The 18,768-nt window shown below is 48.6% G+C and overlaps 1 protein-coding gene across 7 annotated transcripts in view; it reads right to left on the reverse strand.

Annotated features, from left to right (window-relative positions):
• Positions 1–18,768, reverse strand: part of ADAM22 (ADAM metallopeptidase domain 22) — a 500,813-nt gene that overhangs the window by 267,174 nt on the left and 214,871 nt on the right. For all 7 annotated transcript variants that reach the window (XM_063921513.1, XM_063921518.1, XM_063921515.1 and 4 more), the window contains exons 5-6: positions 14,623–14,705; positions 3,224–3,287 (exon numbers count right to left, since the gene is read on the reverse strand). In XM_063921513.1, coding sequence (XP_063777583.1) covers positions 3,224–3,287; positions 14,623–14,705 — 147 coding nt within the window. The remainder of the gene's footprint in view (positions 1–3,223; positions 3,288–14,622; positions 14,706–18,768) is intronic.

The raw sequence follows: 18,768 nt of genomic DNA on the forward strand, positions 1-18,768 counted from the left end.
ATCACTGAGGGGACCAACAGCATTGGGGTGATGACAGTTATACTGCCGGGACACAGCAACCAAGATACAGCCACACTGGGCACCAGACTGAGATCGGGATTTGCCTTCATCTACCCTCTCCTGTAGATTGCCACCCTCACCTTCCTGCTGGGGCAACGTGGGAACTTCCAGCATTACACTGGCGTGGGGGTAGAGCTGCAACTCTCCCCCCTCCTTAGAGCACCACAGCTTCTTCCAGAGATGGCATCACCCGGGGCCCTCTGGGGCTGAGGTACCGGCAGAAGAGCGGCGCCACCGGAGATCGATTACTCATCTGTAGTCTGCTTCCTGGGGCTCCTCCAATTGGCCATTGTACACAAAGGGGGCAGAGAGGAACCATCAGGACCCTCTGTATGCCTTTCTGGGATGGCAATTTTTTTACATTTATTTTTGCGAAGCAAAATGAAACGTTGCGCTTTGTGTACCTCTATGAATCACTCTCCCCATACTACAGTACTGGGAACTGATATCTACACTATTCAGGGGCACTGCTGGGGAGTTCTTCAGAATGCTTCTGTGCAACCCCTTCTGTGAATGGGACAAAACAGTGAAAAGCCCTGTAATCTATCTATACTATTAATAAAATTGTTTGTTTGTATGTTCGTGATAAACTCAAGAACTACTGAACCGATTTTCCACTGAAATGAGTAAGATAGGCTATGAATCATCTCGATATCATGTTAATTGGCTAATTAGCAAATCATCTCTGTCATACCACAGAGCAGGTAATGCAGGGGCACACATGGATAATAGGGGGAGGGGTGAACAGAGGTAATGGGGCACCCCCTGTAATTTATTTTATTCAATGCGGCCACACAGTGTGCAAAGATACGTGCCGGTATGGGGGAGCAGGGGTGCCAGTTAGTGTCATGGGGTGCAGTGTGCTGAGGGAACTAATACTGTTTGGCATCACCTGCATGTCCTTGACTGCAGTGCTGCTGACATGGACAACAGCCATTTTGTGGCTTCTGGCTGGCTGCACAAAGGGGGTCACTCTGAGTTGATCGCTCGCTACGGATTTTTGCAGCGCAGCGATTATGGCAGAACAGGGCTAATCTGCACATGTGTATGCACCGCAATGCGCAGGCGCGTCGTACAAGTACAAAGAGCTTTGTGGTTTTGCACAGGTTCTAGCGACGCTTCCAGTCGCACTGGCGGACGCAAGGAGATTGACAGGAAGTGGGAGTTTCTGGGTGTCAACTGACCGTTTTCTGGGAGTGTTTGGAAAAATGCAGGCGTGGCCGGGCGTTTGCTGGGCGGGTATCTGACATCATTACCGGGACCTTCGTCGCAGCAATCATTGCACAGAATAAGTAACTACAGGGCTGGTCTTGTTTTGCACAAAATGTGTTTGCTGCCGCTTGTCTGCACAGGCGTTCGCACTCCTGCAAAGCGAAAATACACTCCCCCGTGGGCTGCGACTATGCATTTGCACGGCTGCTAAAAGTAGCTAGCGAGCGATCAACTCGGAATGAGGGCTAAAGGGCCTAAATCAGAGTTGATAGCAGCAGCAAATTTGTTAGCAGTTGGGCAAAACCATGTGCACTGCATGTTAAAACAAAATACACATTCTTCTAAATGACGGGTAGGGGACACATGCCTTTGTGCCCCCCACCGAATCCACTTATTGCCATTTGAAGTTAAGCCCTTGCAGTTTTCCACTACTTTACTACAGATGATATTAAGACAGACCAATGAACTAAATAAATGTAACACTGAATAAAATGAATAAACACTCGGCAATGACGGGTAGGCACGCACCGGATCGCCCCGTGTGTAGGGACCACATTGTACCGTGTGGGGGCCTTTACAGAGATCCTGACACTATCATACCCCTTTCAGATAGAACATGAAATTACCGGGTGAAGCAGTTCCACCCGGTAATTTCATGAAACACGCGGGTCCTTTTTCTGTGTGAAGGGGTCAACCCGTGTTGTAATTCCTGGGACTTCGACCCAGGAATTTACCAGGGTTGGAGACACGGGAATTATGACCCTTTCATACAGACAAAATACCTGTGTTGATCTGCAAATTACCGGTAATTGCATGTCCGTGTGAAGGGGGGTCAGGCAGGTCCCGGCAAAACGACCTGACCCTGAAATGCCGGGTAATTGCCTTTTCTATCTGAAAAGGGTATCACACATCTATCTCTCTCAGTATTTCCCAAGGTACACTAACATGCTTGAGCACAGATGGATAAATCAAAATAACTGAGGTACTAATTAAGTCGCTGGAGATAAAGTACCAGCCAATCGGCTCCTAACTGTCATTTTTCAAACACAGCCTATAACATGGCAGTTAGGATCCAATTGGCTGATACTTTATCTCCAGCCAAGGCTTAGTAAATAGACCCCTTATACCCCTTTCAGACATAGGACCCGGGAATTTCCCTGCTTCAGACCCGGGATTTTCACCTCTGAAAAATCCCGGGTTTTTGGTGGGACCCCCTTTCACACTAAACCTGAGACCTGGGAAATTCCCGGGTCAACCCCTTTCAGACATAAGCCTGGTCTGCCCTGGCAGCCATGTCAGACCAAGCTACTCTAATGTCACATGTCTTATATACATACACACACAGACGTCAAACTCGTATATGTCTTACACATACACATGTGACACTCAAACACACATACATGTAATATATACACTCACAATCACTCACTCCAACAGGCCTGTTTTTTGGCTGCGCCGGCTGCTTCACTCCGGCCTCCTCCAGGCAGCCGCGCCAATCAGGTGAGACCTGGGAGCAAATTCCCGGATCGCACCTTTCAGACATCAGCAGGGTTGTCTTCCCGGAACTTGAGTCCCGAGAAAAACCCTGGTCAATTGCAGGGTTGGCGACCCGGATCACGTTCCCGGGTCGGTGCCTTTCAGACATACCACATTCCCGGGTCGATGCGCGTTCATGTGAAAAATCCCGGGAATTTACAGCATGTCTGAAAGGGGTATTAGTCACCTGTACTTAAGTATGGCTACCCTTTATACCTGGACTGTTAGTGTGCTTTGAGGACCGTGGTTGGGAAACACTGATCTATACACACACACACCATTATTCCATGTCTAACATGTATATTGCTTAATAACTATTCATGATCAGTATTCTGATCAGTAAATGACAATGCACAATATGAATAGCACTTTTCCATTAAGGCTCTGTTATCTACGGACACTATAAATGACTTACGTCTGGGTTGTATTTCTCGTCTGGCTCAATGAGATACGTCTGATTCCCATCACAGAACATCCCACTGTTAGAAGACAGAAGGAAACATTATTGTGTCTTCTCCAAATGGCACATGCTATAATAGTACTGTGTTTTATATACTCCGTGTGCACACCAGTCTGTGATAACAGAAATACTTGTATCAATTGTCTTATTTCTATATTACATTTAAGAAAAAGAAAGAAAACATAGGGAAAGGCGGCATTTTAGGAAAGCGGATTCCTGCTGCCTAAGGAAAAAAAATCAGTGGACCTGGATTCCAGTATTATATGGAGATTAAGAGCGTACCCAGCTTTGGGAATGGTAAGCTCCTGCGGCGTGTTGCTGACTGATGCACATGCAGGACGGCCATCTGTGCACTGCGCTCCAACCAAGCGACGACTCCACAAAATCTGGAAAGCTCTGTTGAAGCCAGAAATACTTTTGTTGGGTTCCCATTGCCGGCCAGGACCGGCAACAGAAATCTTGGGGCCCGGTACAGCGATATCTCTGGGGGCCCCATAGATCTTTCCCCAATGACTCCATGCTGCATTCCCAGCTCCCCCACCCAATCCCATAGCCCTGTATCCCCTCAACAAGCCATCCTTACCATGGGGAGAGACTCACCTGCGCTGCACTCCCCAGTATCCAAACTCAAACACTGCACAGCAGGAACCATGCAGCCCTCACACCGCACCAGAAGACGCCGGTGCGGGCACAGGAATCCTGCCCAGCGGAGCTGCTGCCATGTCCCGTAACTTCCTGCAACAGAGCTGGACCCAGAAGAGTGGGCGCACTCTCGCACCACACACTCACTGTGTGCGAGAGGCTCCTGTCGCTCTTAGACTGCGCCCCCACCACCTACAGCTCACTGCCCTACTTGGACAATACGTCTCACATCCCTGCCGGGCACTACAGTAAGTGGCATATCCTTGGGACCCCTCTGACCCTTGGGCCCCGGAACAGGTGTCCCCTGTGGCCCCCCCTGATGCCGGGCCTGTTGCGGGCAATAAGGACCATACCACTGATGCCATCTATAGATAACGTAAGTGGTAAAGTAAAAACCAGCGGCAAGCCGTTCTTAGATGGAGCCATTGGGATGCTGAACTGACTTTGATAAACACTTGGCAGCATAGGATGGTGGTTTTGTTGCTACAAAAGGATTTGGACAAATTGCAGTGCTGGACAGGAAGCTGGTGAAGTGTGAGAATGATAATCTACGGGTGGTAAGAAAAACAAGACACACCTGGTATAAAGTAATAGGTTTCATGACCATACTTGTTTTGTATGCTTCTGTTGGAGATGATAACACTAGTAAAATCATGCTTTTACCATCATTGGGTTAACTAAGTAACATTGGTAAAAATAAGAATTTACTCACCGGTAATTCTATTTCTCGTAGTCCGTAGTGGATGCTGGGGACTCCGTCAGGACCATGGGGATTAGCGGCTCCGCAGGAGACAGGGCACAAAATTTAAAAGTTTGACCACTACGTGGTGTGCACTGGCTCCTCCCCCTATGACCCTCCTCCAAGCCTCAGTTAGGATACTGTGCCCGGACGAGCGTACACAATAAGGAAGGATTTTGAATCCCGGGTAAGACTCATACCAGCCACACCAATCACACCGTACAACTTGTGATCTGAACCCAGTTAACAGTATGATAAACGTAGGAGCCTCTGAAAAGATGGCTCACAACAATAAACCCGATTTTTTTGTAACAATAACTATGTACAAGTATTGCAGACAATCCGCACTTGGGATGGGCGCCCAGCATCCACTACGGACTACGAGAAATAGAATTACCGGTGAGTAAATTCTTATTTTCTCTGACGTCCTAGTGGATGCTGGGGACTCCGTCAGGACCATGGGGATTATACCAAAGCTCCCAAACGGGCGGGAGAGTGCGGATGACTCTGCAGCACCAAATGAGAGAACTCCAGGTCCTCCTTAGCCAGGGTATCAAATTTGTAGAATTTTACAAACGTGTTCTCCCCTGACCACGTAGCTGCTCGGCAGAGTTGTAATGCCGAGACCCCTCGGGCAGCCGCCCAAGATGAGCCCACCTTCCTTGTGGAGTGGGCATTGACAGATTTAGGCTGTGGCAGGCCTGCCACAGAATGTGCCAGTTGAATTGTGCTACAAATCCAACGAGCAATCGTCTGCTTAGAAGCAGGAGCACCCAGCTTGTTGGGTGCATACAGTATAAACAGCGAGTCAGATTTTCTGACTCCAGCCGTCCTTGAAATATATATTTTCAATGCTCTGACAACGTCCAGCAACTTGGAATCCTCCAAATCGCTAGTAGCCGCAGGCACCACAATAGGCTGGTTCAGGTGAAACGCTGATACCACCTTAGGAAGAAACTGAGGACGCGTCCTCAATTCTGCCCTGTCCGAATGGAAAATCAGATATGGGCTTTTATACGATAAAGCCGCCAATTCCGACACTCTCCTGGCTGAAGCCAGGGCCAGTAGCATGGTTACTTTCCATGTAAGATATTTCAAATCCACCGATTTGAGTGGCTCAAACCAATGGGATTTGAGAAAATCCAAAACTACATTGAGATCCCACGGTGCCACTGGGGGCACAACCGGGGGCTGTATATGTAGTACTCCTTTTACAAAAGTCTTGACTTCAGGAACTGAAGCCAATTCTTTTTGGAAGAAAATCGACAGGGCCGAAATTTGAACCTTAATGGACCCTAATTTGAGGCCCATAGACAATCCTGTTTGCAGGAAATGTAGGAATCGACCCAGTTGAAATTCCTCCGTCGGGGCCCTCCTGGCCTCACACCACGCAACATATTTTCTCCAAATGCGGTGATAATGTTGTGCAGTCACCTCCTTCCTGGCTTTGACCAGGGTAGGGATGACTTCTTCCGGAATGCCTTTTTCCCTTAGGATCCGGCGTTCAACCGCCATGCCGTCAAACGCAGCCGCGGTAAGTCTTGGAATAGACACGGTCCCTGCTGAAGCAGATCCCTTCTTAGAGGTAGAGGCCACGGATCTTCCGTGAGCATCTCCTGAAGTTCCGGGTACCAAGCCCTTCTTGGCCAGTCCGGAGCCACTAGTATCGTTCTTACTCCCCTTTGCCGTATAATTCTCAGTACCTTGGGTATGAGAGGCAGAGGAGGGAACACATACACTGACTGGTACACCCATGGTGTTACCAGAGCGTCCACAGCTATTGCCTGAGGGTCTCTTGACCTGGCGCAATACCTGTCCAGTTTTTTGTTGAGGCGGGACGCCATCATGTCCACCATTGGTCTTTCCCAATGGACCACAATCATGTGGAAGACTTCTGGATGAAGTCCCCACTCTCCCGGGTGAAGATCGTGTCTGCTGAGGAAGTCTGCTTCCCAGTTGTCCACTCCCGGGATGAACACTGCTGACAGTGCTATCACATGATTTTCTGCCCAGCGAAGAATCCTTGCAGCTTCTGCCATTGCCCTCCTGCTTCTTGTGCCGCCCTGTCTGTTTACGTGGGCGACTGCCGTGATGTTGTCCGACTGGATCAACACCGGCTGACCCTGAAGCAGAGGTTTTGCCAGGCTTAGAGCATTGTAGATTGCTCTTAGTTCCAGTATATTTATGTGAAGAGACGTTTCCAGGCTTGACCACACGCCCTGGAAGTTTCTTCCCTGTGTGACCGCTCCCCAGCATCTCAGGCTGGCATCCGTGGTCACTAGGACCCAGTTCTGTATGCCGAATCTGCGGCCCTCTAACAGATGAGCACTCTGCAACCACCATAGCAGAGACACCCTTGTCCTTGTCGACAATTTTATCCGCTGATGCATCTGCAGATGCGATCCGGACCATTTGTCCAGCAGATCCCACTGAAAAATTTGTGCATGGAATCTGCCGAATGGAATCGCTTCGTAAGAAGCCACCATTTTTCCCAGGACTCTTGTGCATTGATGCACAGACACTCTCCCTGGTTTTAGGAGGTTCCTGACGAGTTCGGATAACTCCCTGGCTTTCTCCTCCGGAAGAAATACCTTTTTCTGAACAGTGTCCAGAATCATCCCTAGGAACAGCAGACGTGTCGTCGGGATCAGTTGGGATTTTGGAAAATTCAGAATCCACCCGTGCTGTTGGAGCACTACTTGGGTTAGTGCTACTCCGACCTCCAGCTGTTCTCTGGATCTTGCCCTTATCAGGAGATCGTCCAAGTAAGGGATAATTAATACGCCTTTTCTTCGAAGAAGGATCATCATTTCGGCCATTACCTTGGTAAAGACCCGGGGTGCCGTGGACAATCCAAACGGCAGCGTCTGAAACTGATAATGACAGTTTTGTACCACGAACCTGAGGTACCCTTGGTGTGAAGGGCAAATTGGGACATGAAGGTAAGCATCCTTGATGTCCAAGGACACCATAAAGTCCCCTTCTTCCAGATTCGCTATCACTGCTCTGAGTGACTCCATCTTGAACTTGAATTTTTGTATGTACAGGTTCAGAGATTTCAGATTTAGAATAGGTCTTACCGAACCGTCCGGCTTCGGTACCACAAATAGCGTGGAGTAATACCCCTTTCCCTGTTGTAGAAGGGGTACCTTGACTATCACCTGCTGAGAATACAGCTTGTGAATGGCTTCCAATACCGTCGCCCTGTCGGAGGGTGACGTTGGCAAAGCAGACTTTAGGAACCGGCGAGGGGGAGACTTCTCGAATTCCAACCTGTAACCCTGAGATACTACCTGCAGGATCCAGGGGTCCACCTGAGAGTGAGCCCACTGTGCGCTGAAATTCTTGAGGCGACCCCCCACCGCCCCTGAGTCCGCTTGTAAGGTCCCAGCGTCATGCTGAGGCCTTTGCAGAAGCCGGGGAGGACTTCTGCTCCTGGGAAGGAGCTGCTTGCTGCAGTCTCTTACCCTTTCCTTTGCCTCGGGGCAAATATGAATGTCCTTTTGCTCGCTTGTTCTTATAGGAACGAAAGGACTGCGGCTGAAAAGACTGCGTCTTTTTCTGCTGGGAGGTGACCTGAGGTAAAAAGGTGGATTTCCCGGCTGTTGCCGTGGCCACCAGATCCGATAGACCGACCCCAAATAATTCCTCCCCCTTATACGGCAATACTTCCATATGCCGTTTGGAATCCGCATCACCTGACCACTGTCGCGTCCATAAACTTCTTCTGGCAGATATGGACATCGCACTTACTCTTGATGCCAGAGTGCAAATATCTCTCTGTGCATCTCGCATATATAGAAATGCATCCTTTAAATGCTCTATAGTCAGTAAAATACTGTCCCTATCCAGGGTATCAATATTTTCAGTCAGTGACTCCGACCAAGCCACCCCAGCACTGCACATCCAGGCTGAGGCGATTGCTGGTCGCAGTATAACACCCGTATGTGTTTATATACTTTTTAGTGTATTCTCCAGCCTCCTATCAGCTGGATCCTTGAGGGCGGCCGTCTCTGGCAACGGTAACGCCACTTGCTTTGATAAGCGTGTGAGCGCCTTATCTACCCTAGGGGGTGTTTCCCAGCGCGCCCTAACCTCTGGCGGGAAAGGGTATAATGCCAATAACTTCTTTGAAATTAGCAGTTTTCATTCAATTCCTCTGATTCAGGAAAAACTACCGGTAGTTTTTTCACACCCCACATAATACCCCTTTTTGTGGTACTTGCAGTATCAGAGATATGCAAAACCTCCTTCATTGCCGTGATCATATAACGTGTGGCCCTACTGGAAAATACGTTTGTTTCTTCACCGTCGACACTGGATTCGGTGTCCGTGTCTGGGTCTGTGTCGACCGACTGAGGTAAAGGGCGTTTTACAGCCCCTGACGGTGTTTGAGACGCCTGGACAGGTACTAACTGGTTTGCCGGCCGTCTCATGTCGTCCACCGACCTTTGCAGCGTGCTGACAGTATCACGTAATTCCATAAATAAAGCCATCCATTCTGGTGTCGACTCCCTAGGGGGTGACATCACCATTACAGGCAATTGCTCCGCCTCCACACCAACATCGTCCTCATACATGTCAACACACGCGTACCGACACACAGCAGACACACAGGGAATGCTCTGATAGAAGACAGGACCCCACTAGCCCTTTGGGGAGACAGAGGGAGAGTTTGCCAGCACACACCCAAGCGCTATAAATATATAGGGACAACCTTAAATAAGTGTGTTCCCCTTATAGCAGCTCAAATATTGTTAATATCGCCAAATAAGTGCCCCCCCTCTCTGTTTTTACCCTGTTTCTGTAGTGCAGTGCAGGGGAGAGCCTGGGAGCCTTCCTAGCAGCGGAGCTGTGTAGGAAAATGGCGCTGTGTGCTGAGGAGAATAGGCCCCGCCCCCTTTTCGGTGGGCTTCTTCTCCCGGTTTTTCTGAAAACCTGGCAGGGGTTAAATACATCCATATAGCCCCAGGGGCTATATGTGATGTATTTTAGCCAGAATAGGTATTTCTCATTGCTGCCCAGGGCGCCCCCCCCAGCGCCCTGCACCCTCAGCGACCGTTGGTGTGAAGTGTGCCGGAGCCGCGCCGCCGACCCCCTTGCAGATGCCGAAAAGAGAAGAGGTCCAGAAACCGGCGGCTGAAGACTTCTCAGTCTTCATGAGGTAGCGCACAGCACTGCAGCTGTGCGCTACCTCATGAAGACTGAGAAGTCTTCAGCCGCCGGTTTCTGGACCTCTTCTCTTTTCGGCATCTGCAAGGGGGTCGGCGGCGCGGCTCCGGTGACCCATCCAGGCTGTACCTGTGATCGTCCCTCTGGAGCTAGTGTCCAGTAGCCTAAGAAGCCAATCCATCCTGCACGCAGGTGAGTTCACTTCTTCTCCCCTAAGTCCCTCGTTGCAGTGAGCCTGTTGCCAGCAGGACTCACTGAAAATAAAAAACCTAATAAAACTTTTTCTAAGCAGCTCTTTAGGAGAGCCACCTAGATTGCACCCTGCTCGGACGGGCACAAAAACCTAACTGAGGCTTGGAGGAGGGTCATAGGGGGAGGAGCCAGTGCACACCACCTAGTGGTCAAACTTTTAAATTTTGTGCCCTGTCTCCTGCGGAGCCGCTAATCCCCATGGTCCTGACGGAGTCCCCAGCATCCACTAGGACGTCAGAGAAAGTAAGATTATAAATCTATGTAGAACGGTGGAATATGTGTATGAGGCTCACTACTCTGAATAAACAGAAAACTTGAACGTAGTCCACAAGCCACATGGATCTAAGGGGCAGATGTATTAAGCCTGAAGAAATGATAAAGCAGTGATGAGTGCAAGGTGATAACGCACCAGCCAATCAGCTCCTAACTGTCATTTTTTAAATCCGTAATGACTGGCTGGTGCGTTATCACCTTCCACTCATCACTTCTTAATCCCTTCTCCAGTTTACATCTGCCCATAAGTACCCAACCTGATAAGTGCAGTACACAGCTGGGTACAATGGGCAGGATGCACAGTCAGGGCATACAGTTGTAAATGTTCTTTCTAATAATAATTGTATTTATATAGTGCTCTTTCTCTAATAGGACTCAAGTCACTTAACAGATAGAATGAACATAATGCAGTACATAAAATACAGAGAGCATGGAGATACTACAGGGACATTATGGAAATGCGTGAGTAAATAGGAAAGTCTTGATTCTGTTTTTGAAGGATTCTATAGTTGGGGCCTCTCGCACTGTGCGGGGAAGTGAGTTCCATAGAGTCGGAGCCGCATAGCTAAATGCCTGACCCTCAGATGAGTTCCGGGAGATTCTAGGTACTGCTAAAAGTCCTTCATCTACAGATTACAGTAATCGAGACGGGCAGTATGGGATACCTTGGGCACTGGTCATGTAGTGCTTTGAAACTCAGTAAGCCCATCTTGAAGATGATTCACCATCTTACCGGCAACAAGTGCAGGGAGTAAAGAATGGTGCTATTTGTCAATTACTTGGGTTTAATTTGTATATTGTCATTTTTTTGTTCTTTGCTGAGTACTTCAAAAATCAATTCTGTCTCGTTTGCCACTAATTATAATCATTATTTGACTTTTTAACCGGTGCCAGTTTTGTACCATTTTTGTACATTTGCAATATGTGTTTTTTTTAATATATAGTTTAAACTACATTTGTATTGTTAAATAATCAAATATACTTTATGCCAGTGGTTTCCAAACTTTTTTGAATCACGGCGCCCTAGAATATCAGAATTTTTTTCACGGCACCCCTAGGCCAAAAATATCTTATTGAGAAATTTAGAAAGAAATATTACATTAAGTAGATTGCGTTTATATGTCATCCTTAGGGTCAGTTGTGTGGTGAGGGACAAGATTTGCTTCTGTTTGGCCACATATTTTATGACTGGCAGCCACCAGCATTGGTTTTGCCTATTATATTGACCATGAATAATTTGAATTGGTCCTGGACCACCAATCCAAGGCACCCCTGCCAGTGTCCCGAGGCACCCCAGGGAGCTACGGCACACAGTTTGGGAACCTCTGCTTTATGCACTTTGCAAGGTTCTGTTAACAATTGTACCACTAGAGGGCAGCATAGCTTCACATTTCCAACTTCAATAGAAAGTTACCATAAATTGGTTTACAAATAGCGTTAACACCAAAAATAAATAATTATTTTCAGCATTATGGCAAATAACTTATTATGACATGTCAGACTTGGCATATGTGAACAGAGTGAGGTTTATCTCCCAGATAACTACAACTGTGCTTACACTGACTGAAACCAAAGGCTGACAACTGTATAAGGAGTGGAGATTGTCACAAATAACTAAGGGGGACATTTACTAAGCGGTGATCAGAGCGGAGAAGTGAGCCAGTGGAGAAGTTGCCCCATCAACCAATCAGCAGCTCTATATAATTTTATAGTATGCAAATTATACATGTTACTTCAGTGCTGATTGGTTGCCATGGGCAACTTCTCCACTGGCTCACTTCTCCGCTTTCATCACTGCTTAGTAAATGTCCCCCTTAGTTATTTGTGACAATCTCCACTCCTGTCCTGGCTGCAGGCGAATACGCAGCTAGGGTTTCTCCACCATGGGGTCCCATAGGGAAATCACTTAAGTAACACAGAATTCGACGGCAGATCAGAACCACTTAGCCCATCTAGTCTGCCCATGTACACATACAAACACACACTAGGATTATTATTTTTTGGTAGCCAATTAACCTGCAGGTATATTTTTGGGATTGTGGGAGGAAACACAGGGAGAATATACAAACTCCACACATGGCCTCAGTGCTGTGAGGCAGTAATGCCAACCATTACACCATCCGTACTGTAAGCAGTGTATAACAATTGTGTAGGAGGAACGTGAACAGCCAAAGATTCAGGGGGCTTGAGAAAGTAACTAGACAAAGGTTGGATTTTCCTAGGACCAACTAATGCTAGACACACGCTATACAGTGCTAGGCTCCACTATAATGTACACTATACTAGGGAGGCAACAGTTACCAGGGTGTGGTTCATCAGGTCGACAAGAGTTAGGTCCACATACATTGAGCCGACCACGTTTGGTTGACATGCATTAGGGGGACATGATCACTAGGTCGACATGTGGTAGGTCGACATGGGAAAAGTTTTTAAAAAAACTTTTTTTGGTGTCGTTTTCTTTGAAAAGTGACGGGGAACCCCAGTTAGTGCACCGCGTCCCCTCGCATGGCGAGCGAAGGCAAGGTGCCTCACTCTGCTACCGCTATGCTCGTCACAGGTTACCGTTCCTAATTGTAGTCCACGTGGATCGTTAAGTATGAGCAAGGTCAAAAATGAGGAAGAAAAATATGTGAAAAAGTCATGTCGACCTTTTTTCATGTCAACCTAGTGATCGTGTCGACATAATGCATTTCGACCAAACGTGGTCGACCCTATGTATGTCGACCTAATGACCGCCATCCCCGTTACTATGCAGGCTCGGAGCAGAGAGCGCGCTGGTCTCTGTATACTGCCCAATCATCAATGAATCATTGTTGTTTTCCCAGCAGGTCATCTATTGAGGATATCTGTCTATGGAAGCAGGTGGGATAATTACTGACCCAGCAACTCACCTGGGTATAATTAAATAAATCCACAAAACATGACCTGCTAGTGGTACTTGAGGAGAGGAGTTAGGAAACCCTGAATTAGATTACTTATCTGGCTGACCAGCTTTGCATTAATTGCCAACTTACATATTAGACCAGAGGTTCCGAAACAAGGTCCCGATTTTAAGTATATCCATGTTTGGCCACAGGTGACTTAATTAGTACCTCAGTGAATTTGATTTAACAATCTGTGCTGAGCCATGGATATCCTTAAAACCTGGACTGTTAAGGGCCCTACACATTTAACGATCTGCCGCCGAGCTGCCCGACGGCGGATACGGCCGACCCGGCGGCGGGGAGTGGGGCGGCCGGGGGGGGTAGTGATGGTGGGAGTGAGGTTTCTTCACTCCCCCCGTCACACTGCTCCACAGAAGTGCAGGCAAATATGGAGGAGATCGTCCATATTGGCCTGCATGCACAGCCGACGGGGCACCAGCGATGAACGAGCGCGGGGCCGCGCATCGTTCATCGCTGGTGCCTCCACACTCAAAGATATGAACGGTATCTAGTTCATTAATGAACATGATCGTTCATATCTTTGAAAATTATCGCCCAGTGTGTAGGGCCTAATAGAGTTCCTTGAGGACCATGTTTGGGACCCTCTGCCTTAGACAGTACCCTTAAATGGATGGAATGTCAGTAAAAGCAGTGGATTGCAAAGGAAGGGTACACACGTGCAGATGTGTGCTGAGCGGAGAGGGGGGATGGGAGGGGATCTAGATCCAGCGATAGCGTCACGCGGGATCGCGCATCGCTGACGCCGGCACTCTACACACACAAAGCGTTGTGTGCTTCATTTCTAAGCAATCCAGTCAGATTGCTTAGAAATTAAGTAAAAACCGCTCCGTGTGTTTTATACAGCCTCCTAGTCTTTTCATATTCAAACCAAGTTTTACAATGAGCGGTGTAATGACATGGGGGCATGCTATTTTTATCTATTGCAAAATACACAAGCTATGAGACTTGCTCTATTTAATAAGCAATCCAAGGTAAGTACACAAGATGACACTTGTGCGCTCAGTTATAGTGAGTGGTGGTGGGAGGGGTTTACATGCAACCATCCAATCAGAAGCAGCTTGCTAATGCTGTTGATGGCGCTCAGCACAAGAATGAGATGTTTATGTGGAAATAACTGTGTCGTAATTAACACCTGTACTGAGCTGTGTAAAGATCTCTAGATGGACGTATGCCCACATATATGTGGTACACAATACACACAGAGAAATGTGAATCTTACAGGTCCATCTCTGAACAAGTGCCACTGTATTTGGATTTTTCTCTATGCCATATAATCATGTGAATATAATTATAGCATCATCTACTGTATATAACATAAAGGGTTAACTTACTGAAGTCCATGGCACGTTGAGAGAGCCACAAAAGATTTGGGTTTCCCTCGGATTTGGCCCTGGTAATAACAGTGCTCCCCACCCTAAAAGGCAAAACAGGCACAATAATGACGTTATCACAAAACTTACACAAGTGTTACATACATTGTGTTCCAGCCCCCATAGTGCTCTAGTATCACAGGGGAATAAGAACTGGAAGGAACCAGCCAGAGGTAACACACACATTACAAGCACTACAGGTAAAGGTATAAGATAGCATAGAACCACGTGTCCCTAGATTACCTTATGTCAGACATGCCATATTCTCTAGTGTGATTAGTACCTGGTGTAAACCTAGTAAGATAAGTATGGTGTACAATAAAGTAAACCTGGAGCACAAAGTATATAGGAAGCTTAGTATACATTACAGGAACTATAACGCATGAATAGAAGAGGGTTGGTGCACAGAACATCACTACTGTATGTTGTAAGAAGCCTTGTACTCTACATACACTACGTATAATATGATCAGTGGAGCCATAAGCAACACCCAAATAAGCATAATCTATTCTGCACAAATGCACTTCTATATTCTCCTACACTAGAGCATCTGATCCGAGACTGAAATCAGCCTAACTGCAGAAGTGCCACCTACTACAGGTGGAGTCTCCCATATCCACACTACCGAAGATTTCAAAATACGGAATTTTTTGAGGGTGAATGAGATAGTGACACCTTTGCTTTCTGCTGGTTCAGTGTACACACACTTTGGTTAATGCACACAATTATTAAACACTAGGTGATTCATCGCGCCCTACGGGCGTTCTTCACACCGTCGTAAGGGGCTACGCCCCCTTAACCCTTGCACACCCTTGTGGCGTGCAATATTTTTACTATATGGAGTATTACCTCCAATCATAATTGTGTGAGTGGTTAAATATTGCACGGACAAAGAGCATGCGATGGTTAAGGGGTGAGAAGCCCCTTGCAACGGCGTGAACAGTGCACGCAGGGCCTGATGAATCACCTAGTAGTTGCTTTGGTTGGGGGAGTGGCGGGTGCGGGGAAGACGCGGATGGGATTCGGGGGTGCTGCGGGAGGGGGAGGGGCGGTTGTGGTGGTGCCACAGGTGGGGGTCCGGAGCCACCACGGGTGGGGGAGGAGCAGATGCGGGGGTGCCCCGGGTGGAGGGAGGGGCGAATGCAGTGGTGCGGCAGGAGGGGCGGGTGCGGGGTTGCTGCAGGTCGGGGAGGGGGTCCGGAGCTACCGCAAGTGCTGGAGGGGGTGTGTGGGGGTGCTGCGGATGGGGCCCAGAGGTACTGTGAGTGAGGGAGGGGCGGGTAATGCGTAGCCTGCTTCTCCTCCTGTCCTCCCTTTGGCAGTGCCTCTCCCTGAGACTCGCACAGCAGCCAGTCACTATCGTTAGCGCCGGTGCCCCAACGCGCCGCATTACAGGGAAGAAGATGCACTCAATAAACTACAGCTCCCAGCAGCCCTAAGGGCCGGAATGCTTCGGCGCTAAGGGCTGCTGGAAGCTGTAGTTTAGGGGGCGTTACGTGTGTACGCATCACTGGTACAGGGGGGCGTTACGTGTGTAAGCATCACTGGTACAGGGGGCATTATGTGTGTAAGCGTCACTGGTACAGGGGGCGTTACGTGTCTAAGCGGCACAGATACAGGGGCATTACGTGTCTAAGCGGCACTGGTACAGAGGGCGTTACGTGTGTAAGCGTCACTGCTACGGGGGGCGTTATGTAAGCGTCACTGCTACAGGGGGCGTTACGCGTGTAAGCGTCACTGGTACAGGGGGACGTTACGTGTGTAAGCATCACTGGTACAGGGGGCATTATGTGTCTAAGCGGCACTGGTACAGGGGGCGTTACGTGTCTAAGCGGCACAGATGCAGGGGCATTACGTGTCTAAGCGGCACTGGTACAGAGGGCGTTACGTGTGTAAGCGTCACTGCTACGGGGGGCGTTATGTAAGCGTCACTGCTACAGGGGGCGTTACGTGTGCAAGCGTCACTGGTACGGGGGGCGTTACGTGTGTAAGCGTCCCTGTTACAGGGGGGCGTTACGTGTGTAAGCGTCACTGGTACAGGGGGCGTTACGTGTGTAAGCATCACTGGTACAGGGGGCGTTACGTGTGTAAGCGTCACTGGTACAGGGGGCGTTACTTGTGTAAGCGTCACTGCTACAGGGGGTGTTACTTGTTTAAGCGTCACTGGTACATGGGGGCGTTACGTGTGTAAGCGTCACTGGTACAGGTGGCGTTACTTGTGTAAGCGTCACTGCTACAGGGGGTGTTACTTGTGTAAGCGGCACTGGTACAGGGGGTGTTACGTGTGTAAGCATCACTGGTACAGGGGGCGTTACGTGTCTAAGCGCCACTGGTACAGAGGGTGTTACGTGTCTAAGCGGCACTTGTACAGAGGGCGTTACGTGTGTAAGCGTCACTGCTACAGGGGGCGTTACGTGTGTAAGCGTCACTGCTACAGGGGGTGTTACTTGTGTATGGTCACTGGTACAGGGGGGGCGTTACATGTATAAGCATCACTGCTACAGGGGGCGTTACGTGTGTAAGCATCACTGGTACAGGGGGGCGTTACTTGTTTAAGCGTCACTGCTACAGGGGGCATTACATGTGTAAGCATCACTGGTACAGGGGGCATTACATGTGTAAGCGTCTCTGGTACAGGGGGCGTTACATGTGTAAGTGTCTCTACTACAGGGGGTATTATGTGCGCTATGCCTTTGTAAAGTATGCAAGGTTGCCAATTTATAATTTGCAGGGGGGCGCCGAACACCCTAGCACCGGCCCTGACTGCACACCCACTGCACTGCACAGCACTGTCACCTTTTACATTGATTCAGCCCCGCGATATCACCCACTCTATCCATTACATTAGCCATCTCGGGGCTTCCAGGCTGGCAGCCCAGGTGCTGTGTTGCAGAGCGAGGGCCTCTGGGGATCTGTGCGCGGCTGTGGTGGGGAGGCAGTTCTGTGACATAACGCGCAGAGAGGCTGCGGGGCTCAGAGAGTATGCAGCGCAGGGGAGGGCTATGAAAGCCTTCCGTTGCGCTGCTTTCATACACGTCTATGCCGGTGGCTGCAGCAGCTTTTGTTCCACCTGCGCTGCGGCTAGGGAGTGGGGATTGTTGATGGCGGAGGGGGCAGGCGGACTGGCAGCAGGACATACGACGCTGCAGTAAAAGGATTTTCCCCCCTATCTACAGTGCAGAAACTTGATGCAGATGCAGTGGCATACCCTCCAGCTGCACCTTTTTGGCAGGTACAGTCCTTTTTTTTATGGTCTGTACCGATTATTGACTCTCCAAGCTTCCATTGAAAGTATGGGAAAAGGGGCGTATCAATTTGTATAAATGTTTATGTGTAAAGTGTTGGAGGGTGTGATGCTGCAGATGCAGGCGCCTATTTTGGGGTGTAGGGCTGGAGCTGCAGCTCCATCAGTCCCATTGCTAATCCTGCTCTGTGAAAACACAGCAGCAAAGGGCAGAGCCTCCCATTGGATGTAACCTGTGTGGGAGGGCGTTTCTCGCCCAATCAGCTGTGGACTGGGTGTGATAGACCTGCCACTAACCCAATGAGAGATGCTTTATACACACAGGCACAAAGTCACAGAGCTGGGCTATTATATAGGAGATATTGTATAAAAAAGTCTTCAGTCTGTGTGTATAAGGTGTACATGAAACATAAATGCATTCTGTGCTTAGACTTGGGTCCCATCTCAAGAGATACCTCATTATAATATGTAAATATTCCAAAATATGAAAAAAACCCGAAAGCCAAAACACTTCTGGTCCCAAGCATTTCTTGATATGGGAGACTCAACCTGTAATTCATTTCATCGTGTTCTTCTCTTCCATAATACAGTGCAATCCTGATTTTCTGGCGGGTTACCTAGGCAGCTAAATATATATATTTTGTCATTTTTAATCCTCCCCGGTACTACAGTATATAAATACTGTACAGTGGTCCAAGTTAGGCTGCACGTGTTTATTTCTGGCACACACCCCTCAGTACTGTATTCAACTTTCCTCTCAGGCCCCGCAGAGTGTACAGTATCCACAGTAACAACAGGTAATGTACATGCATGTTTGGATTATCCAGGCAGCCTTTACCCTTGATTACCTTGAACAATCAGGG

This window comes from Pseudophryne corroboree, chromosome 5, assembly GCF_028390025.1.
Source record: "Pseudophryne corroboree isolate aPseCor3 chromosome 5, aPseCor3.hap2, whole genome shotgun sequence".
In the NCBI taxonomy this organism is placed as follows: Eukaryota; Metazoa; Chordata; class Amphibia; order Anura; family Myobatrachidae; genus Pseudophryne; species Pseudophryne corroboree.